The 23,614-nt window shown below is 51.4% G+C and overlaps 1 protein-coding gene and 1 long non-coding RNA gene across 2 annotated transcripts in view; one reads left to right on the plus strand and one right to left on the minus strand.

The window, feature by feature from the left end:
• VWF (von Willebrand factor) overlaps positions 1 to 23,614 on the plus strand; it is a 124,839-nt gene that overhangs the window by 52,379 nt on the left and 48,846 nt on the right. The window contains exons 16-25 of the mRNA XM_055394198.2: positions 3,527 to 3,767; positions 5,319 to 5,413; positions 8,071 to 8,231; positions 11,951 to 12,054; positions 13,106 to 13,244; positions 16,656 to 16,790; positions 18,090 to 18,236; positions 21,432 to 21,572; positions 21,702 to 21,815; positions 23,382 to 23,538. Of these exons, the coding sequence (XP_055250173.2) occupies positions 3,527 to 3,767; positions 5,319 to 5,413; positions 8,071 to 8,231; positions 11,951 to 12,054; positions 13,106 to 13,244; positions 16,656 to 16,790; positions 18,090 to 18,236; positions 21,432 to 21,572; positions 21,702 to 21,815; positions 23,382 to 23,538 (1,434 nt within the window). The remainder of the gene's footprint in view (positions 1 to 3,526; positions 3,768 to 5,318; positions 5,414 to 8,070; positions 8,232 to 11,950; positions 12,055 to 13,105; positions 13,245 to 16,655; positions 16,791 to 18,089; positions 18,237 to 21,431; positions 21,573 to 21,701; positions 21,816 to 23,381; positions 23,539 to 23,614) is intronic.
• Positions 1,465 to 2,775, minus strand: LOC148777725 (uncharacterized). Its single transcript, XR_016037700.1, has 3 exons — positions 2,659 to 2,775; positions 1,749 to 1,863; positions 1,465 to 1,592 (listed from the first exon to the last, which is right to left on the minus strand). It is a non-coding gene; the product is annotated as an uncharacterized LOC148777725 (long non-coding RNA).

The raw sequence follows: 23,614 nt of genomic DNA on the forward strand, positions 1-23,614 counted from the left end.
TTACTGAGCTCACTGGGCGGGATGTGCGTTTCATGCCATCATTGTTTTATTGTTTGGAGACTTGTCTCCTGTTTCTGTCTCTGGTTTTGTTGCTAAGCAGGCCTGCTTGGTTCTGTGGTTAAGCAGACCTGCCTTCTGCGTCATCGCTGACTTCCAGGGGTCTCCTATGTTTCTTCTGCCTACAGTCCCCGAGCGGCTTTACCTGCTGCATCACCTCCCTTGTCCCTTCACCCCGTCACCTTGATCGGCCGCCGATGTCAGACACTATGCATTGTCCCTGCGCTGAACCGCCTGAGGGATTTCCTCCTTTAGGACAGTCCCCCAGAATGCCGAGGGCTTACCCAAATAGTCTTTAGACTCCTAGGAGCGGCTGTTCTTAACCCCCACCCAGAACAGAACAAAAAGGGGATGGGCCAACTCCACAGCAGCAGGCGCTGACCTTTGGTTAGAGTTTCCTGGCTCCTGAGGCTTTGTGATATGGCAGGAAGTGCAGGTGGTGGGAAGACCCCATCCCTGGAGACTTTCAAAGAAAAATTTATTTATTTAGGCTACGTCAGTCTTTTTAAAAATATTTATTTGGTTGCTTTGGGATCTTCTTTGTCTCAGGCAGGATCTTCATGTATTTTTCAGTTGGGGCACACGGGCTCAGTGGACCATTGAGATTTGTAACTACTGGACCACCAGGGCAGACCCTGTCCCTGAAGACTTTTAAGGACAAGAGGGATCTGTCTCTATGAGCTGAACCAGAGAAGACCAGCCAGGTGGCCCTGGGTTGTCCCTCTGAGGCCCGAGGAAGCGGGGGCAGGATGCCTGGGTTCCTACTCCATCCTGCACCTCATTTTCCCTTCTTGAGAAATGAGCAGAATCCCTAAACCACTAACTCTGTCCCCAAGAAGAGGCCACACCCACTGGGGACTCTCATGGAGCAATTGTGTAGCTGCTTTACAAGGTGCTGTCAGGAGAGTCCTGAGAAGCACAACCTTTTTTTTTTTTCCCTTGGAAACTGGTTGTGTTTCCTTTGGAAAGACAAGACCGTGCCAGGCTCCTGGCAGGCAGGGACCAAGTCTTACTGTCTCTGCATCCCCCAGCCTAGCACAGCCCCTCCCACGCCCCTTGCCGTGGACACACAGTCACGCGTGTTAAACAGATAATGTTACTTCCGGCGAAGAGGGAGACGTTTCATACGGCTGAGCTGGCTGCTCAGAGGAAAAGCCTTCTCAGCTCTAGCTCCTTCTGGTTGGGTGAAATGTGCCCTTACTGTCATAGGTTCAGTGGATTGGGATGCCCATCTTTAGAACCCAACCTGTCCCATCTTAGGGCTTCCCAGGTGGTACAGCAGTGAAGAATCCACCTGCCAATGCAGGAGACACAAGAGATGAAGGTTTGATTCCTGGATTGGGAAGATTCCCTGGAGAAGGAAATGGCAACCCACTCCAGTATTCTTGACTGGGAAATCCCATGGATGGAGGAGCCTGGCGGGCTGTAGTCCATGGGGTTGCAAAGAGTTGGGGACAACTGAGCGAATCACATATGCACGTCCCATCTTAATCCACCTTTGCTCTGAATATTCATCCGATGATCCAATGTCTCTGCTGGTTTGGAAAAAAGTCTGTGTCTAACATGGTTAGAGCCCCTCCCCTTCCAGCTTCCCTCAAACACCACGGCCACCCGGGGCGGTTGTAGGTGGGGAGGCACCCCGGCTTGGACGTTTCTGAGGGTCACAACCAGGCTTTCCCTTTACAGCTTACCTGGGACACAGCCAGCAGGTTTCTGCTGGAGAAATGGCTTCTAACACAGAGCACCAGGTTCTATGATCCTGGGAGGAGTGTCCTCAGGGTGAGCTTCTTATTTCTTGGATGACAGCTGATCGGCAATGGGAAAGCATCTTGAAAGAGCCAAGTGCCCCTCAACACCAACCTCCCTCCCCCACCACCAGTCAACAATTCCATCATCTGAGAGCTTGTGAGAGGACCGCGAGCTCAGACAGTGGGCTGAATCCTGGCTGGGACACAACAGTGCTGGGTCCTCTTAGGCCTGGAGCCTGCAGAGCTCGGGCTACGTTTCTGCTTTCTCATGAAGGCAGGAAAGCAGCAGACAATCAGTACCTGCCAGGCATGACTCAAAACTTCCTTAGCCTTCACAGCCACCCAGGTGGATGTTATTTTTATACTCCAGCGGGGACACTGCTGACTAGAGGCAGGGCTGGGACTTGAACCCGGGAACTTGGTATTCAGTGCCCACTGTATTAGCTGTTTTCCCGTTTCTATGTGGGAGAAGGCCAGGAAGGGCAAGGGCTTTGGGGAGGTGGGTGCTGCCCGCTTTGAGTGCCCCAGCTCTTTGTGACTGGCACGTCCCCAAAGCCTGGCTCCTAGGGGACTGTTTTCTTTTAGAGCATAATGGTTAAGAGCATGAGCTTTGGGACTTTCACAGAGAGCTGGGTTCAAATCGTGCCTCAAGGACTTGCTGGTGGTCCAGTGGCTAAGACTCAACGCTCCCAATGCAAGGGACTTGGATTCGATCTCTGGTCTGGGAACTAGATCCCGTATGCTGTAACTAAGACACAATGCAGCCAAAAAAAAAAAAAAAAAAATCCTGCCTCGGACTCTTCCTGGAAGGCAGGTCCCTGATGGGTCACTAAGCTTTTTTCAGGTTTCTTACCTCTGATGGTGGGATTGTGAGGTCTCACTCATTGAGAGGCACCAAAGGCATAAAACCCCCGTGAAGAGCAGGGTATCCAGCAGGTGCTCAGTTAAGGGAGCTGTCATTGTTTTTATCATCAAGGGAGAAATGCCCTTGCCCATCCCTGCCAGGTCTTTTTTTATTATTTGTTGTCGTTCAGTCGCTTAGCCGTGTCCGACTCTTTGCCACACCATGGACAGCAGCACGCCAGGCTTCCCTGTCCTTCACCATCTCCTGGAGCTTGCTCAAACTCATGTCCACCGAGTCGGTGATGCCATCCAACCATCTTGTCCTCTGTCACCCCCTTCTCCTCCTGCCTTCAATCTTTCCTAGCATCAAGGTCTTTTCAAGTGAGCCAGCTCTTTGCATCAGGTGGCCAAAGTATTGGAGCTTCAGCATCAATCCTTCCAATGAATATTCAGGGTTAATATTTACAGTCCTAAAATCTACCAGGATTTCTACTCTGTCCCAGGCTCTGAGAATTCAAAGATGACCAAAGCGTGGTCCCCCTAGTTAAACAGAGGAGAAAGCATGTAATTGGAACAGTCATTTGTGGGGGTTCCTTGGCGGTCCAGTGGTTAAGACTGTGCACAGAGTTGAAGAGGGTTTCAACTCTGATCGGGGAACTAAGATCCCATATGTGGCCAAAAAATAGAAAAAAAAAAAAAAGAACAGACAATTATGAGCATAAACACACTTTTGCTCCCGGTGGGAAGATGAGGCGGTGACCATACAGATATAATTGGGGGTCTTAGAGGCAGCGGTTGGGACTGCGGGTCCTAGAACCACAGTCCTGCTCATCTTAATGTTTCCACTGAGTCTGTCCTTGCCCCGCCCTCTCCCCCAGCACTGAGCTGCCCACATGGCCAGGTGTACCAGCAGTGTGGGACCCCCTGCAACCTCACCTGCCGCTCACTCTCCCACCCGGATGAGGAATGCACCGAGGTCTGTCTGGAGGGCTGCTTCTGCCCACCAGGGCTCTTCCTGGACGAGACGGGGTCCTGCGTGCCCAAGGCCCAGTGCCCCTGTTACCACGACGGTGAGATCTTCCAACCCGAAGACATCTTCTCGGACCATCACACCATGTGGTGAGTCGAGCAGTGGGATTGGGGACTCCGGGAATGGCAGGGCTGGGAAATGGTCCTCTGAGTCCTCCGTTTCCTGGATGGATACATGGAGGCCCATGGCAGGAAGTGCCCGCCCAGCATTGCACAGCGAGTTGGGAGCTAAGCTGGGCTATCACCCAGGCCTTCTGTCTGCTTTCCTGTGCCCGGCACTGGAGCTTCAGGCTGGCGGTGGGAGTAAGTCATGCGCTCTACGCCAGCTGTCTCTTGTGGAGCCCCACTCCCTGCATGAGGGAGTGTCAGTGTCCCTTTTCTAGAACAGGGGATAAGAGTGCTCCCTGCCAGCCTCCCCTTCAGTCTCCCATCAGTGTTCTCAGGACAAAGCATTTGAGCCAGAAGAACGTAGACCATAGTAGCATCGCCTCCAGAGCACATTGCTGTCCCCACTTGCTTCACGCTTTTCTTGAAAAAACAAAAAATAAAAAACCCAAAATAACCTTCAGATCATGCCTACTTCCCGCTGTCCTTCACCCAGGTTCTTGGGCATGGTCAATGGCAGCAGGGCAGTCACAGTCGCAGAAGAAATTTGTAACAACATTTACAAACAGCTTCTTGGCACCAGTTCTGTCCTGGGTGCTAGGCTAGAGATGGTGACCTAAAGATGAACCGGACACAGAGTGGGCCTCAAAGAAGCTGACCGTCTACAAGGGAAACCAGCTGAAATGTCCTGGTGATGGAAAATTTCAGACACTGGAGTAGGGAGAATAGTATCAGGCGCCCTAATGCATCCAGCCTCGGCTTCCCTGAATATGACCTCTTGCTGTTCTGATTTTTAAAAATATTAAAAAAAAGTTTTGTTTATTGAGATATAATTCACACACAGTAAAATTTCTCCTTTTTGGTATACAGAGCTATAGATGTTTACAAGTGTGTACACCATGTAACTACTGTCACACTCGAGATACAGAATGTTTTCATCACCCCCAAAATTCTTCCATGCCCTTTTATAGTCAACCCTTTTTTCAGCCTCTGGGCTTCCCTGGTGGCTCAGATGGTAAAGAATCTGCCTGCAGTGTAGGAGACCTGGGTTCGATCCCTGGGTTGGGAAGATCCCCGGGAGGAGGAAATGGCAACCTACTCCAGTGTTCTTGCCTGGAGAATTCCATGGACAGAGGAACCTGGTGGGCTACAGTCCGTGCGGTCACAAAGGGTCAGACATGACTGAGCGACCGGGCTGTAATATTCAAGGTGTTTCTCTCTGGGACCTTGCAACAACACTGTTAGGCCGGCAGGCCTGGCTTTTTCAGTAGGAATTTGAGGCTTAGAGATATGATCGCTTTCCCAAGCCACCCAGCAACTGGCTGGAACCCAGGGACTCCTGGGCTCTTCGTGTTAGGTGGAGAAGAGGCCATTGAGTTTGGCGATCAGAAGGTCCTGGTGGGCCTCTTGTTTTGTAGTGTGGTGAGCAGCGCGTTTCAGATGGATGATGGGATGGGAGCCTGGCTGGAGTGGGCAGAGCACCTTGTGGGAGACGGGGAGTCCTTCTAAGTGAGGCTGTGACCTTTGTTTTTGCAGCTACTGTGAAGACGGCTTCATGCACTGCTCCACGAGTGGAGCCCTGGGGAGCCTGCTGCCTGAAGCGGTCCTTAGCAGTCCCCTGTCCCACCGCAGTGAGTACTGCTTGCCACGAGCTCCCCATTCCCTCTGCCCAGATGGGGTGGGTGAGGGGGCTGGCTGCATTCAGGCATGTGTTTGGGTGGGTGACCTCCAGGCCTTTGCATGTGGACATCCCAAGTATTGTGGCAGGAGAAGTTTAATTCTGTGATGAGGAAAGACTGAATTGCCTGGAGGATGGGCCGGCGAGATCTCGCTTCTGCCCACGGGGACCTTAACCCAGGGAGCAGCTGTGGGTGTACTGGCCATTTGACTGGGGTCAACACCGCCCTCCTCCAATGGCCTCTCTACCAATGGACATGCTGACCAGGACACCTCTTTAGAAAGCTTTGAGATGGATTTGAGAGAGGAGTTTGAACCTGGTGCCCTTAGTGTGAAGGTCCTAATTGATGCTGTGCTGTTTAGGGTTGAGACGCAGGAGAGAGAAGAGGCTGACCTGGGGCTGGTGGGACCATATTCACATTTATGGAGCAGGGACCTCATGGGATTCCAGATGGATTGTCATCCTTGTGTAGAAAGGAGCCCCCTAGGAGGAGGAAGTGGGATGCCTTTAGGCAAATTGTTCTTCAGTTGCTGAGTCGTTTTGGCTCTTTGCTGCCCCATGGACTGCAGCACACCAGGCTCCTCTGTCCTCCACCATTTCCCGGAGTTTGCTCAAATTCTTGTCCATTGAGTCAGTCATGCCATCCAACCATCTCATCCTTTGTCGTCCCCTCCTCCTCCTGCCCTCAATCAGGCATCAGGGTCTTTTCCAATGAGTTGGCTCTTTGCATCAGGTGGCCAAAGTATTGGAGCGTCAGCTTCAGCATCAGTCCTTCCAATGAATATTCAAGACTGATTTCCTTTAGGATTGACTAGTTTGATCTCCCTGCAGTCCAATGGACTCTCAAGAATCTTCTCCAACACCACAGTTCAAAAGCATCCATTCTTCGGTGCTCAGCTTTCCTTATGGTCCAACTCTCACATCCATGCACGACTACTGGAAAAACCATAGCTTTGACTAGATGAACCTTTGTTGGTGAAGTGATGTCTCTGCTTTTTAATACACTGTCTTATATGGGCTATTTTTAACCTCTTCTTCCTGCCTCTCACTTTACCCAAGACCCTACCTCTGACCCAGCTCTGTGACCGCGTTTGTTTTCCGAGGGCCCTGGTGGGGAGTCTGCCCCCTCCCTCTGCCTGGCTGGCTGGTTGTGGAGCATCTCAGCCTATAGCTGGGTAAGGATCCGAAACACGCGGGCAGCTCACCAGCTGTCAGAACCTAGGATCTTGTCTTAGTTTGTTCGGGCTGTATAACAAAATCCTGCAGACTGGGGCTTATAAACAGCGGACACTTCTCACAGTCCTGAAGGGTGGAGATTTGAGACCAGGGTGCTCACATGATCAGGTGAGAGCCCGCTTCTGAGTCCTCACTGTGTCCTCACGTGGGGGAAGGAGCGAGAAACCCCATGGCGTGTTTCCTTAGGGTGCTCACCCCATTCACGAGGGATGATTGGTCACCCACCCTCATAATCAATCTCCTCCCCCAACCCTTGCCTTCTAACCTCTTAACCTTTGGGGGTTAGGATTTCGGCATGTGAATTTTGGGGGACACAACCATTCAGTCCATAGTGGACCCCAAGGTCACTGCATCCCTCTGCCTCTTTCTTCCTCCTGCTGTCTCTCACTGAAGCATTTCCGCGCCCCCACCCCGACTTCACCCCTCTCGGCTACATTCTGCCTCTCAGGTCTTTGATGTCTCGCTTGCCCAGAGTCTTCTACTCACTGGAAGGTATCTTTATTCAAAGTCAGGGAACTCCTAGAATTTCATGTGATTTGGAAAAATCATTTAACCTCTTAGGGTTTTAGTTTCCTAACAGACGTTTCCATATAAAAATGAGGTGGAAATTCTGACTTTCTTACCCATACGAGGTAGCAAATGCTGTATATGTAAGATGCAAATGCAATCCAGCGCAGTGGGGGTTTTTGAAAGACAGGCGCCGTATCAGTCATCTGCTGCCATCATTTATTCAATCAAGCAGTGATACTAATTGTCAGGAAATGCATCAGTGAACAAAGCAGATATTGCACCCCCCTACCCCTTCACCCCCCCCCCCCCGCCCCCGCCCCGGCCCCGCCTTCATGGAGCAGCTATTTTAGCCTGTGGGTGGGGTGAGTGTGAGCAGTCAACAAAGAGGTGAAATAAATGGTGCATCAGATGGTGACGTCAGGGGCTGAGCTGGCTGGGGGCCGGCAGGGGAGGACATGTGAGCAAAGCCCCCTTTACAGTCCTTGTATTAAGCTAATTTTGGGAATGGTCGTGCTGGGGCAAAGGTTCCTTTTTAGCACCTGGCTGAATCCTGGCTCTGGGCGTTTCTGCGGTGTGTCCTGATTCAGTGTGGTGGGCAAATGCAGGGTCAGGGGATGAGGACCACGGGCCATCGGAGGTGTGCTGAGTTTGGCAGAAGTGCCTTCAGTGTGGGCAAAGGTCAGAGGTCAGATGAGTAGATGCAGCTGCTACCCAGGGCCCGGCTGGAGGTCAGGCAGCGCCGTGTCCCAGGGTGCGGACAGCCTGAGCCTCTGGGGTGGAGTGACTGCATGCAGGGGACGAAGGGCAGGGTAGACAGCAGACCTATTCTCCCCTCCGCTGATCTGTGGTTTTCCCGACTCCAAGGCAAAAGGAGCCTGTCCTGCCGGCCCCCCATGGTCAAGCTGGTGTGCCCTGCTGACAACCCGAGGGCCGAAGGGCTCGAATGCACCAAGACCTGCCAGAACTATGACCTGGAATGCGTGAGCACCGGCTGCGTGTCCGGCTGCCTCTGCCCCCCGGGCATGGTGAGAGCCCAGATTTTGTTTTTGTTTTTTTCCCATGAAGGATCAACAAAAATGAGGGGATTGCTCTAGAAAAGTTCCCAAACCTTTTTGTTAAAAAATTCGTGAATGGACCACCTGCGTTTAAATTATACTATTACCTGCTTCCACCACGAGGTGGCAGCAAAGCACAGTCCAGTGCCCATCTTTCGCCCTCCAGCCAGGGCTGGACACAGTCTCCAGGCAGAGCCCTAGACTCAAGCTTTCAACACCTCCTACCACACTGGAGGAGACCAAGGAGAAAAAAAAAACAGAACCATTCAAGGATACACAATTGTGTAGTGGAAATCCTGGTCTCCTGTCTCCTGGCCCCAGGTGTTGTACCACTGTCTGCGAGATGCTCACTTACCTCTGAAGTCTAGTGGCCACATCTTCCAAACTGGTACCTAGCTCTGGTGGCATCAGGGAACCTCTTGGTAGAGGGGAAGTGTGTTCATTTCCTTGGTCCTTTGATTTTCTCGCTGGCCTACTGGGAAGCCTGAAAAGACTTTGGTGCTGTTTTTATTTGGTTTTGTTTTAAATTAATTTTTATTGGTGTATTTGGATTTACAATGTGGTTTTAGTTTCTGCTGTACAGCAAAGTGAATCAGTTATACATGTATCCACTCTTTTTTAGATTCTTTTTCGATATAGCTCATTACAGAGTATTGAGTAGAGTACTCTGTGCTGTACAGTAGGTTCTTTTAAGTTATAAATTTTATGTTTAGTCGTGAGTATATGTCAATCCCAGTCTCGTAATTTATCTCTTCTCTCCCTTTCCCTGTTGGTTTGTGCTGCTTCTTGAAAGCTGGAGCTTGGGCTCAGGGGCCCATGCACAGAAAGCCTCACAAGAGGGCATTGTAAATCATATGAAATGTAATCCTAAAAGGTTCCAGAAAGCCCTCCTGTCTCAAAGATATCTCCTGTACTTCCTATGGTTTGTCACCTCATCAGATTTACTAAAATATGATAAGTATGAAGTTAATTTGGTTAACAAAAAAGAACTTTAAAAATGTTTCTCTTATAAATCCTCATAGGAAGTCATTCACACTTTAGTGAGAGTTAGTTCATCAGATTCCTGGTAGCTAACATGCATTGAGCTGGAAATATTAGCAGGGGGGACATAGCACAGTTGGAAGGCAAAAAAAAAAAAAAAGATTTTGGAGAATGTGTCAGTGTGGAGGGGTGAAGGTGGGGTTTTTTCAGAGAAAAGTGACAAAACCAATTTTTTTCTGCTTCATAATATTTTTGGGGGCCAATTGAAACCCAGGACCAAGTTCTCAGCACAAACCTTTCTCGCTCAAGATGTCATGAGTTGATGAACAAACGTGACTACTGTTTCTGCCTGTTCTCTTCTGAAGTCCTTGAGGGACAATTGTCACCTCTACTGTATCATCCTTCTCGTGTCCCAAAGGGGCAGATGCTAGGCAGGGATGGGTCTCTTCTTTTTAAACATGTCTAAGAGACTGACTTGCACACAATTCACTTGGGGGCCGCAGTGCTGGCTCACCCTCCGTGTGGCCCACTTCTCATCTACATCCTGCCCATCTCCTGCATTGTGTCTTTATCTTTCTCTGTGGATTTTTTTTTTAATGCTTTAGGACTCTGGCTGACTCATCTGGGCTGGTGGCGTTAAAGTTGAGAGCCTCCTGATGAGAAACCTTGCCTCACATATACATAGGCACACACACATATGTACACACATACACACAGAGGCACACATGTATAGAGACACACTTACACTCACATGTATAAACACACACAGGCACTCACACATACACAAGACACACACACATACACACACAGAGGCAAGCATACTTATACATACAAACACACATATACACATATGCACACACACAGGCACACACCCATACACACACATGCACCTACCCACACATACACATAGGTATGCACACACATACACACACAAATATAGACATACACACAGGCACACACATATAGACACATACATGCACTCACATATATTAACACACATGCATGCACTCATGCATATACATACACAGACCCACATATACACACATGCATGCACACATAGAGGCACACAGGCATACACGTATATATAGGCACACACAGGCACACAGCCATACACACGCATGTGCCTACCCACACATACACATAGGCACACACATACACACAGGCACACATACATATAGGCACATGGGCATTTACCTATATCAACACACATATACCCCCACACATATGCACACATAGACCCACATACACACACAGGCACACACCCACATACACACATGTGTCCACACATATACACAGGCACTCACAGACACAAATACACACGTGCATACACAGGGCACACACACACACATGCACACAAATGCATGCATGTACACAAGCACATGCGTACAAACACACATACATGCATGCACATATATACATATTCACACACATAATTTCAGTCTATGATCCCTGACATGAAAGCCCAAGACTACCCTGCCCCAGGGCTTCAAGCCCAGGGGTCCCAGGCTTGTCTGTGGAGCAGTGGGGTTATGTGGATGCTGGGGCACCCAGACCAGAAGCTTCTCACCCTTGGGTGGCTTTGGAACCAGAGTGCTGTGGGTCCTTCTTTCAAGGTCATGCAGAGCGGGCGTCCAGGGCTGCCTCCTGGACTGCCGGGATGGAAGCAGATACCCGTGTGGGGTCAGAGGGACTTGGCCAGCTCTTCCTGAGCCCACCGGGGCCAGTGGCTCTTCTCAGTTCTCCCCCGCCCCCTTGGCGGCATCCATGAGGAGTATAACTTGTCACTTGGTAACTCCTCAGCTGGTGGAGGGCGGGGGAGGAGGGCAGGTGTGTCAGACCCTCAGGAGGGGACTCGTGGGACTTGAAAGCCCCCAGCCTCTGGTTCTGGTCCATCCCTGCCTATGGCCAGTATTTTGCTTTCACCTCCAGGACATTATGTACATTGTTAACTAATTACTTCATTTCATTAAATCGATTGTCCAGTTTCTTCAGTTATAGAACATAATAAATGCTCAATGAAGAACAATCAGAAAAAAAATTTAAAAACCATAATGAGAAAATCAAACTCCCTTATCCCAGCCCCTCAGAGGCAACTTCTAAATTCCCTTCCAGACAGTTTTTGAAGTATATATATATATATATATATATATTTCATAATTGAGACTATACGTATATACAGTTTTTTATCTCTTGTTTTAAAAATTAACAGAATAAGTAGTTCTCAAAACTTCTAAGATTTTCATATTTCCATTGGACAGTATCATCTGGAGATCCCTCAATGGGCTTAATCATTTTCCTATTGTTGAACACTTAATTGCTCCCACTTTTTTTTTGATTGATAAATAATTGCACATTAATTTTTGCCCATAACTCTGTTACCTTTGGAGAAATCCCCTGGCAGAATTACTGGGTCTAAGGAGATGCATGTGTCAGGGGCTTTTGACATGTGTTGCCGGAGTCTCCACTGAGTCCCAGGGCTCCTGCCTGCAGCAGTGTGTGAGGGCAGAGGGGATCGGAGTGTCTCCAGCTGAGCCAGGAGGACAGTGTGGACGAGCCGAGCAGGGTCTCTAGCCCCGGGCTGGGCGTGGGCTCCCCGGGTTGCCTCTGGCCGCGGCTGTTCTGGGCTCCTGCATGGGCTCCCCGGGTTGCCTCTGGCCGCGGCTGTTCACTCACTGCGGCCCCAAGCCTTTCCGTTCACTTTCCCTCAGGTCCGGCATGAGAACAGGTGTGTGGCCCTGGAAAGGTGCCCCTGCTTCCACCAGGGCCGAGAGTACGCCCCCGGAGACAGGGTGAAGGTGGACTGCAACACCTGGTGAGGCTGGGCGTGGTGCTGGGGGCACTGGGGGCAGGTTGGGGAGGGGTTTGATCACTTGCCCGCTCCCTACCTGTGGTAACGTGACTGCACCTAGCCTTTTCTCTCGGGCTTTTTTTCTCCATCTGTCAAGTGGGAGAATCTTTTTCATCCTCTGGGCTCACCCTGGATGGATGCTCTCCGGAACGCAGTGTTTCCCTGCAGGGAGAGGGGCAGGGGGAAGATAAGGGCGGTGTCCATCACTGCACGTGCGACCACCGCCCCAGGGCACCAGGTCGGGGTCCTTTGTGGCCTTATCCTGGTCCCCCTCCCCCAGGCATATTGCGAGTGTGCCGCCTGGAAAGGGATCATCCTTCACCCAGTCCCTGACTCTGCTCATTACCCCGCCTTTCTTTGGGGATGTGCAGAGCTTTAGGGATGGGCCAAGGGGCCACGTGGGAAGGGGCTTACTGTCCGGGGCTGGAGGTCTGAGTATCCCACTGCTGACGCCCAGAGTGGACTTCCTGATGTTGGTTCTGGTAAGGGGGAGATGGGGGCGCGGGCAGCCGGCATGTCCCTGTGGGTTTATACACATCGCTGCCCAGGCAGACCCTCTCCTGGCAGAAGTTCATGGCTGGTCACCATTTCTCTGACTCAGAACTTGCCTGCTCTTCTGTCCTGTGTGTCCTCTTAGCCTCAAAGGGGCTTTTGACCTTGGGGTTTGTTGTATAGAGACCCAGTGGCCCTTCCCAGGTAATGTCCCGGGAGACTGGGCTTCAGCACGTTCGGAGTAGGTGGTGACAGTGTCCTTGGGTCACCTCAGGCAATTGGGGCCCTTCTTTGCCCGTTTCCCCCTTGTGATGAGTGTGGCTTCCCTGTCCTTCTGGGCCCCGTGCCCTAAAAACATGGGGTTTTATGACTGCAGAGCCCCGCGAGGTCTGATCTGCAGGCCCTGAAGCCACCTACCAGTTCCCAAGGCCTCCTGGGGGTGGGTGGTGTCCTGGCTGCCCTGATGCCGGACCTGCCCCTGTATCCAAGGGCCTCACCCTCACCCCCCATCTCCTGTCCCCAGCGTCTGTCAGGACCGGAAGTGGAACTGTACGGACCACGTGTGTGATGCTAGGTGCTCCGCCTTGGGCCTGGCTCACTACTTCACCTTTGATGGGCTCAAGTACCTGTTCCCAGGGGAGTGCCAGTACGTCCTGGTACAGGTGAGACCAGGGAGGGGGCGTCCCAGGCTAGAGCTGCTTGTGGAAACACCTCTGGGGGGCTGGTTTCTAAGGGAGTGACTTCCCAGTCCCTGGAGAGGCGGGGCCTCAAGACCCTGGTGACTGCTGACTTGCCTCAACTCCCTGAACGCCTCCAGGGACGGACGGAAACTCATTGGTCGACTGGCCTTGGTGTGGAGCAGGCTTCCATCACCCCAATTCCAGCACAAGGGAATGAGAGAAGGGCTTCTTTCCTCCTGGAAGTCACAGCTTGGTTAGGGGACCAACCGTGGCGAGTGGAGTTGGGGCTGGATTTTGGCCCTGGCACCCTCTCTGCCAGCCTCCTTGTGCAGTGGACAGCCCGCTGGGGATAGTGGAAATGACCCCCGGAGTTTCCTTCCCTTCCTGTGATTCTGTTCCAGTCTATCTATTCTGTTCTGTTCTCTTCTACAGTATGTCTCCTGCATACGAATGAGTTCTATTCTGAGAGCACGTTCGTAAGTCCAGTTTGTTCACAAGTCCACCTAAGTTAGCGTAGGTACCCAACTAACACAGTTGGCTCTATTTTGTACTATACTGTAGCAATATATATATATATATATATATATATATATATATATATAAACGAAGGTTTATAGTACTTTTTACATAAATAATACACAAAAACATTTTTAATCTCACAATGCAGTACCTTGTAAAGTACAATAGTACTTTACAAAAGTACAGCAGCGCAACAGCTGGCACACAGGGCGCATCGAGTGACCAGGCGAGGAGAGTTACTGACTGGAGCAGGGCGAGGAGGGGGAGGTGGTGGAGCCGAAGGGCCGTCAGCGCGGGGGCACGGAGGGCGAGCTGCCCGTTCGCTCACGCCTGATGTGCTGGTTCCTTGCTAGAAGACAAGGTGCACATTTGCGTCTTTGAAAGCTCGCAGCTTGAAGGTTCGTGTGTAGGGGCTCCTAGTCTGTTCTGTCCTATCCTGTCCTAGTCTATCCTATTCACCATTTTCGTTTCCAGCCTAGTGCAGCTCAGCGTGGGGAGGGAGCGTGGGGTAGGGCAGGTCCTGCTGCCTGCAGGGTGGGAAGCAGCCCCGGGGGATCCTCGCTGTGGACCGAGGACCGCTCTGCCCCCTCTCCCGGCGGGTGGACTCCTGGGCGTTTCTCTTGCTGGTTGACACGGATGTGGGTGAGCAAGGAGGGCTGGGCTCTTTATTCATGACGACGAGGAGGCTGGACTCTGCAGCTTAAACAAATTGAGGTCTGTTCATCTCCACTCTCCCGAGCAGGGGAGGAGGGGCTCCGTGTGGTCTGGAGGGAGGATCACAGCCCCACAGGAGCCTCAGCCCCAGAGACAACTGCAGGAAGTTGGGCATCAAGCATGACACTTGCCTGGCATGGGGGGCATGAGCCCCCTGCCTCTGTCCCCTGCCCCAGATGGGCCCCAGAGAGGTGGGTGGCATGCTGGCAGACGGGCATGCACCCCATGAAATGGTTTTATGCACACGCTGGTGTCCTCTGGGGCTTCCCCACAGGTCATACGTGGAAGTCCATCTTTGTTACCTGTGTGCCTTCCAGCCTTGGTAGCAAAAGAAGGGGTGACCCCAGCTCTGGAGCTCCACCCTCAGTCAGGTTCAGATCTGGGCACTCAGAAAGCACGACAGTTCAGTGCAGTGAGAAGAGCTGGTGAGACCCCCTGCCCTGGCTCTGCCTGCCCAGTGAAACTGCCCAGGTGGGCAGTCATGCCCCCACGGAGCTGTGCCCCTCAGGGGGCTACTAGTCCTGCCCCACAGCCAGTGCTGATGTCCCCTTGATGCTCTTCCTGGGTCCCCTCCCTGTCCCCGCTTCCTCCTTTGGGAGGTGTTCTCAGGACTAAACTCTCTCCTTCAGAAAAATCTTAGCTGGTGACACAGCACTTGTACCTTTGTTCCCTCTTATAACTTTCACAATCCCATTAGCCCGACACTAACCCGTTTAACCCAGCAATCCCACTAACGCAACACAAACGCATTAACTTGACAACCCCATTAGCCTGAGACAAACCCGTTTAACCTAAGAGTCCCGTTGCTGCTGCTGCTGCTAAGTTGCTTCAGTCGTGTCCGACTCTGTGCGACCCCATAGACGGCAGCCAACCAGGCTCTGCCGTCCCCGGGATTCTCCAGGCAAGAACACCGGAGTGGGCCGCCATTGCCTTCTCCAATGTGTGAAAGTGAAGTCGCTCAGTCGTGTCCGACTAGTAGCAACCCCAGGGACTGCAGCCCACCAGGCTGCTCTGTCCATCCCGTTAGGTTGGCTAATTCCATCTTACAGAGGGGCACGAGCTATGTGTGGTAGGTAGGTATGTATGTGTGTGTGTGACTGCATGTGTCTATGTTTGTGCAGAGTGTGTATTGCATGTATTGATGTACATGCATGTGGGCGTATGTGTGTATATGAGCGTGTCTGTAGATGTGTGTTTGTATGTGTATGCGTGCACTTGTGTGTATATGCATGTGCGACTGTGTATGAATGTGTACTTTGTGTGTTAGGTGTGTGCATGTGTCTTTGTGTGTATATGAATGTGTGCCTGTATATGTATGTATGCATGTGTGTATATATGTATGTGTGCATGTGTATATTGTATGTATGTGTGTGAGTCTTTGTGTATATATGAATGTGTCTCTTTATGTATATGTGTGTGTATATGTGTGCAAGTGTGTACAGTATATGTGTGCTGTGTGTGCATGTATGTGTGTGTGCTCATGTGTGTGTGTATGAGTCAGAGAGGTAAGTCACCTACCCAACATCATCCCTGACGTGGCAGAAACAAGCCCGCATCTAGGTTTTCTAAGTTGAGTGGTTTTCCCCATCACGCCGCAGTGACAGCCACGACGGGAGTTGTTTGCCAGAAGCGTGTCCCTTTCTGCTGCTTTTCTGTGCAGACCCCAGGAGGACCAGTGCCCACTCAGCCTCTGTTCTCTTCTAGAGGTGGCAGCTCAGCTGGTGTTGCTGGGTCTGGCGGTCTTTGGTTACAGTCCTGGCCAGCCACCCAGGGGACTCCACTGGAGCCTGGATCTACCAAGTGTCACATGCCTGATAGTGTGGGTCCCTGGCTGAGGCTGGCCCAGCAGGCTCCGGGGGTGGGGGATCAGCGGCTGATGTGTCCACACTCCCGCTCCGTCTCCCTTCTTCCTCCCTGCTGCCCCTCAGCCCTTCTTCCCGCCTGACTGTAGGCACTTGGCTCATGGGTGATGGCTGAGGATGGCACAGCTGTGAGTGTCGTCTGGCTCACGACCACACGAGCCACACACACATGCATGTGGTCATGGCAGCCTCCTGTGACACTCCCTTCAAAGGCCTGGGAGGACCGGCCACTGGTCCGCTGCTCTGGGGAGGGGTGGCAGGATCGTGTTTCACTTCTGACACCCACCCCTTTCCCCAGGACCACTGCGGTAGTAACCCTGGGACCTTCCGGGTCCTGGTGGGGAATGAAGGATGCAGCATCCCCTCCCTGAAGTGCAGGAAGCGCATCACCATCCTGGTGGAAGGAGGAGAGATCGAGCTGTTTGACGGGGAGGTGAGTGTGGACTGGTCCCCCCACCCTCAGTCCCCCTGTCTGCTGATGGGGAGCAGTGCCCAGCGTTCATTCAGGACATGTGTGGGTGGAGCACGATGCTGCTGGTGGAGAGACCTCGCCACGTCCGGCAAGGGGGGCAGGTGCAGATGGTGATGGATTTTAGTAAAAGGAAGTGCAGACACGTGTGGAGGAGGGTGTGTAACTGTATCTGTACCAGTGTAGGAAGAGCCAGGGCTGCCTTGCGGGGGAGTGGAGGGCGGGAGGGCTTTCATATGGGAATATGTGTGTACACACACGTATGTTGTATGCCCACAGTCATGTTATTACAATACACACGTAGACATATGTATATATAAACACGCACTATACACATATAGACATACACACTCGTGTACACACATATACATATATATTATGTACAATAGTTATATGAATTATATATACACACACGTATATATGCACACATATATTCTACACACACATACATACGTATTATGTATCCATAGCTATTTGCATTATATACAGATACACACAAGCATACACACATGTATTATACAAATATATATTATACGCACACGTCCACACATATACATACATATTATATACCCATAGCTGTATGTATTACATACACAAAGGTATACACACATTTACACACATGTATACATATATATTGTATACCAACAGTTACATGTTATACATACAAATGTATGCAACACATATAAATATACACACATGTACATATATATTATATATTCAAATCTATACGCACTTATACATACAAATGTACACACACATAAATATTGTATCCCACACATGTGTACAAAAGTATACACACATACATACACATGTATACTTACATACCCACATTTATATATAATATATACAAATGTCTGCACACATATATACACATACATTATACATGCAAATGTGTTATACATACGTATATATGAAGTCTCACATTTATGTATTATATATAAATGAATACACACATACATACATGCATTATTCATACAAATATATTCACACATATACAAGCATACGTTTTATATATATACACATACATATACAGGTATATACACATACATTGAGAAGGAAATGGCAACCTACTCCAGTGTTCTTGCCTGGAGAATCCCAGGGACGGGGGAGCCTGGTGGGCTGCCTGCCGTCTGTGGGGCTGCACAGAGTCAGACATGACTGAAGCGACTCAGCAGCAGCAGCAGACACATATACAAGCGTGCATTATATATACACATATATACACATATATACTGTCCCTTACTGTCCTGGTCTCTCGCTCAGGTGAACGTGAAGAGGCCCATGAAGGATGAGACGCACTTCGAGGTGGTGGAGTCTGGCCGGTACATCACTGTGCTGCTGGGGAAGTCCCTGTCTGTGGTCTGGGACGGGCACCTGGCCATCTCTGTGTTCCTGAAGCGGACGTACCAGGTGGGTGGCCTTTCTCCACTTCCTCCCTCTTCTGTCTGCTTGCATCTTCAGCTCCCTGAGCAGCATCGGGGATCCCCACCCACAGTCTAAGGGGGAAGGTGGGTGGTCACCTGGTTCAGCCTCCTCCCAACACAGATGACTCAAGGATTAGACTTTACCTAGGCTGTTTCCCGAGACAGTTGCCCGTGGGCAGGATGGAGGGTCCTGGACCCTGCAAACAGTCCTAGGTATTTTTAAGGTTTCCTAACCTAAGGAGCAAAACCCATCACGCACAATGTGGCTATAACACCGCAGAACATTCTGGGTGCGCCTCCCACGGAGCCCAGGCCAGCACCTGCCGAGGGCTGTGGTGAGACGGCTCATCACCCTCTTGGGGGAAAGCTCGTGATGTCTGTCCAGGTGTTGACGGTTTGCTGGGACTTCATTTCCTCCATGCGTGTATGTGATGAATGCTCTGTCTGCCCTGGTGGCAGGACCCACTTTCCCAGCATTCTGATGGCTCGTTCTCAGCTCGTACCTGAGTGAGGCTGCTCCTTGCGACCCCATGCCATTTCTGGAGAGCATCAGCAATGCACTCATTCCATTATTCAACAAATGCTTACTCAACTCCTGTTACGTGTCAAGCACTGTTCTAGGCACTCTGGGTACGGGGGGAAATAGCTTTCTATTGATACAGTGAGGGGAGAATCTGTCCTTGCCTTTTCTAGCTTCCGGAGACTGCCTGCATCCCTTGGCTGTGGTCCCATCCTCCCTCTTCAAATCCAACAGCACAGCATCGTCTGCTCTCTCTCCCTCTCCCTCCGTCACGTCACCTTTCTCATTCTGACTTCTCCTGCCCCCTGTATGGGACCCAGTGATCACCCTGAGCTCACCCAGATGACAGTCTCCCTGTCTCAAGATCCTTGACCTAACACACACGCCGTGCACGGTGACATATTCCTGGTTCTGGGGATTAGGATGCGGACATCTTTGGGTGTCGTTTTGCCTACCACAGCCCTGAGTGCTTGCTTAATCACTCAGTTGTGTCTGACTCTGCGACCTCATGGACTGTAGCCCACCAGGCTCTGTCCATGGGCTTCTCCAGGCAAGAATACTGAAGTTGGTTACCATGCTCACCTCCAGGGGATCTTCCTGACCCAGGGATCCAACCCGCATCTCCTGCGTCTCCTGCACTGAAGGCCGATTCCTTACTCTCTGAGCCGTCAGGGAAGCCTGATGGAGGTCATATTCTAGTGGGGATATTATGTGTTTTATTTTTTAAAGATTATATATATATTTTAAAAATATATTTTTATTCATTTATTTGGCTGCTCCGAGTCTTAGTTGCAGCATGTGGGATCTAGTTCCCTGACCAAGGGTCAAACCCAAGCCCCCTGCATTGGGAGCATGGAGTCTTAGCCACTGGACCACCAGGGAAGTCCCTATTATATGTTTTTTTTAAAAAAATTATTTATTTATTTGGCTGTGTTGCATCTTAGTTGTGTCACGTGAGATCTTGCATTGCAGAGCAGGGACTCTCTAGTGGTGCTCGGGTTCAGTTGCTCCACGGCATGTGGGATGTTAGCTCCCTGACCAGGGATCAAATCCACATCCTCTGCATTGCAAGGTTGATTCTAAACCGCTGGGCCACTAAGTATCTTAGATTGGTTGGTTTGATGAGACTTGTCTCAGAAAGTGTGAGAAGAGTCTTTGGGAAAGAGGGAAGGAGGTCATGTAAATGTCCTGACTCGAGAGTTTAGGCAGATGGCACAGTAGGTGCCAAGGCCCTGAGGTAGATGGTGTTTGTATTGAACAAGCAGACCAGGGTGGGTAGAGAGGAGGGGCTTGAGGTGATTGGCAGTCAATAAGGACAGGGACCAGGCAGGGGCCATACACAGGGGCCATTAGGCCATGTAAAAATCTTTGTCCTTTTGCCCACCTGTGAGAACATTTTTCTTATATGTTTCCTAGCAAAACAGAATAAGTCACCTCTCTTTGTCTCAAGGCAGGACTTCAAAAAGGTTCTAAAAGCATCACCTTTCCTTTTCCAGGCTGATTTTGTCCACTTTTTTTTTTTTTTTTAATTTTGGCCACACCTCATGGCTTATGAGACCTGAGCTCCCTGACCAGGGATCGAACCTGCACCCCCTGCACTGGAAGGCAGAGTCTTAACCACTGGGCTTCCGGAGAAGTCCTTGTCCAGTGGTTCTTATGCGATGGTTTCCATCCATTCATTCTTTAGTTGGTCAGGATTTGTTGTATACTGCACCCCCTGATAGGTGAATGTGGAGAGAAGTAGGATATTATGTCAGCCCTGGTGGCATTTAGTATACAGCAGAATCCTGGCTTCCCTGGTGGCTCAGATGGTAAAGAATCTGCCTGTAATGTAGGAGACATGGGTTAGATCCCTGGGTCGGGAAGATCCACTGGAGAAGGAAATGGCAACCCACTCCAGTATTCTTGCCTGGATAATTCCATGGACAGAGGAACCTGGTGGCTATAGCCCAGGGGGTTGCAAAGAGTTGGACATGACTGAGTGGCTAACACAGAGAATCCTGGCCAGTCTGCTCTGAACAGGCTGCAGTTGTCCAGGGAAGGCAAGCACCTGTCCACAGTCAAGTGGGACTAGAGGGCTCCTTCCTCAGACCTCTCACACTCTCATTGATGTAATGTTGAACCAGCTTCTCTTCTGCTCAGACCCTTACTGGGGCGGCTGATGGTTTATCCTGCAGGGATCAGAGCCCAGGCTGCTTGACTGGCCCTCCAAGGGACCTGGGTGTGCTGCTTCTCTCTGTGAATGATCTTGGTTTCCTTAACCTTAACATGGGGTTATTTATGTTCATACTGAGAAGGGGGAGACAGAGGATGAGATGGTTGGATGGCATCACTGACTCAATGGACATGAGTTTGAGTGAATTCAGGGAGATGGTGAAGGACAGGGAGGCCAGTCCATGGGGTCACAGAGAGTCGGACACATCTGAGTGACTGAACAACTACAGCATGGGGGTCAGTGCAGAAGCAGGGAAAGGGCCTTGGCAGGGGCGAGGCTTTGCCGACCACCCTGGTCTCCCTCTGCGCTGCCCTCCCATCCCCTTCCCTCCTCCTCTTGCTCAGGCGAGTCTGCCTCCCGTACTGCCCGGAAATCTCCTCCTCCCGACTCAGCCAGTTTGCTCCGAGGTTTGCAAAGCTCACGCTCCCCCCTACCTTGTCCCCCAGGAGCGGGTGTGTGGCCTGTGTGGGAATTTTGACGGCGTCCAGAACAACGACCTCACCAGCAGCAGCCTCCAAGTGGAGGAAGACCCCGTGGACTTCGGGAATTCCTGGAAAGTGAGCCCGCGGTGCGCCGACACCCAGAAAGTAGGTTGGGATCCCCACTGCTGTGCGAAGTGGGTGGTGTGGCCTGCAGGGCCGGGGCTTGGGGAGAGGGCCTCTTGGGTGCTTCCAGGTTGACTGGTTCCATCTCTGTTCTCCCTGCTGATTCCCCAGGTGCCGCTGGACTCGGCCCCTGCCACCTGCCACGACAACGTCATGAAGCAGACCATGGTGGATTCCTCCTGCAGGGTCCTCACCAGTGATGTTTTCCGGGAGTGCAACAGGCTGGTGAGGGCAGCGGGGGGTCTGGGGGGCAGGCACTTCTAACCGTGGATGCTTCCAGGAGCTTTAGAAATGATCTGGAGTTGCTCACCTCTCGTGGCTTCAGTCTGAGAAACAGAAAGAATAATCGGTGGCTTATCAGGAAAGCAATGCTTGGCAAAGCCTTTTTCTTCTGTGCAATGTGTGGCTCTCTGTGCATCCTGCCAGAGCTGCTCTTCTGGCTTCTGTCTTGGGGTTTGTCCCCCACGGGTTACCTTATCTCTAACTTCAGAATGGGGGGTGTTCCCTTCTCCTGCCCCTGCCGTGTCTCTGTCCCCAGGCGTTCCACCCCTGCCATGGGCTCCCAGGTCTTGTCTCACAGAAACTCTTCTGGTCTTACAGCCAGATTAAAAAAATTGTTTTGGCTGCTCTGCGTGCAGTGTGGGATCTTAGTTCCCCAACCAGGGATCGAACCTGTACCCCCTGCATTGGGAGTGCAGAATCCCAACTACTGGACCACCAGGGGAGTCCCCTTAAAGCCAGATTGTGAGCCTGCATTTTATGGCTTCTTTTGATGTCTTTATCTCACGTGGTGATGAGGAATTTCTCCGAACAAGGTTCAGCGCTTTTTCTCTCTGTCCCTCTCTGAATGTATATATGCGCATGTGTGTATATGCGGGTACATGTGTATTTGTGTATGTATGTACACACGTAAGGGCAGTCACAGCCAGGGGCACAGGCCTGCTGCTTCGTCGTGTCCCCTCGTGGGAGTGACTGAACACCTGTATTTCATCTCTTCCTGTCCAGCCAGTGATTTTTAGTCCTTCAGGACCTGGAAGGATACGTAGGATCCCCTGGATTGGTGGAAACCGCAGGCACCTGAGCAGGAAGTGGGGAAACAGTGAGAGGGTTAAAGAAACCAAGGCTGTTGGGCACAGTGACCTGTTTAATGCCCGGATTCATTCCAACCACAACTCCTCCCAACAAGGCTGGTGTGTGGGGGTCAGGAGTGGGGCAGATAAAGGCGGGAGGTGGTTACTGAGCTTGAACGTGGACGGCGGGTGGGCCATTGGGTAGGTTTGGGGTCAGAGTCCAGGAACACTGGGTCAGCCGAGGTCCAGCACGTTAGCCTGCAGCACCTGAGTGGGGCAGTGTGGGTGGTCCTGATGGGTTTTCGGTTTTCTTGGTCTCTGCTGAGTGGAGGCCAGGAAAGAGTGTGTATGTGTGTGTGTGTATGCTGTGTTTACGTAAAGCACCCAGACTCCCATGAGGGTGGGAGTGGTTTATGGGGATGGATGGTGGCACAGCAGGTGCCTGGAACAGATGGATTGAAAGGAATGTTCTTCTGAAAAATTCTCAGGCACATCTCATCTATGAGAGGCTGGCGAGCCTGCCTTTCCCCCCGTTTTCTGGAATCCAGATGAGAACATAGGATTTCTGTCTTTTTACCCACCCTCTCCTGGGGACCTCACGTCTCTCCTTCTGCCCTGGAGCCTCTGTCCCTACTCTGATCAATGGCACATTCCCGCCTGGCAAAGGGCCAGAGTCCCCAAGTGCAGCCCCGGGTCATGGCCACCTGCGCCTCCCTTGCAGGTGAACCCCGAGCCGTACCTGGATGTTTGCATCTACGACAGCTGCTCCTGCGAGTCCATCGGGGACTGCGCCTGCTTCTGTGACAGCATCGCCGCCTACGCCCACGAGTGTGCCCAGCACGGCGAGGTGGTGTCCTGGAGGACAGCCACACTGTGCCGTGAGTCCTGCGGTCCCTCGACATCCCGGCTGTGCCCCTCCCCCTCACACAGCGAGACCCTGAGAGCCTGGGGGTG

Source organism: Moschus berezovskii, chromosome 6 (assembly GCF_049115385.1).
Source record: "Moschus berezovskii isolate FMDL1 chromosome 6, NW_MosBer_1.0, whole genome shotgun sequence".
Lineage (NCBI taxonomy): Eukaryota > Metazoa > Chordata > Mammalia > Artiodactyla > Moschidae > Moschus > Moschus berezovskii.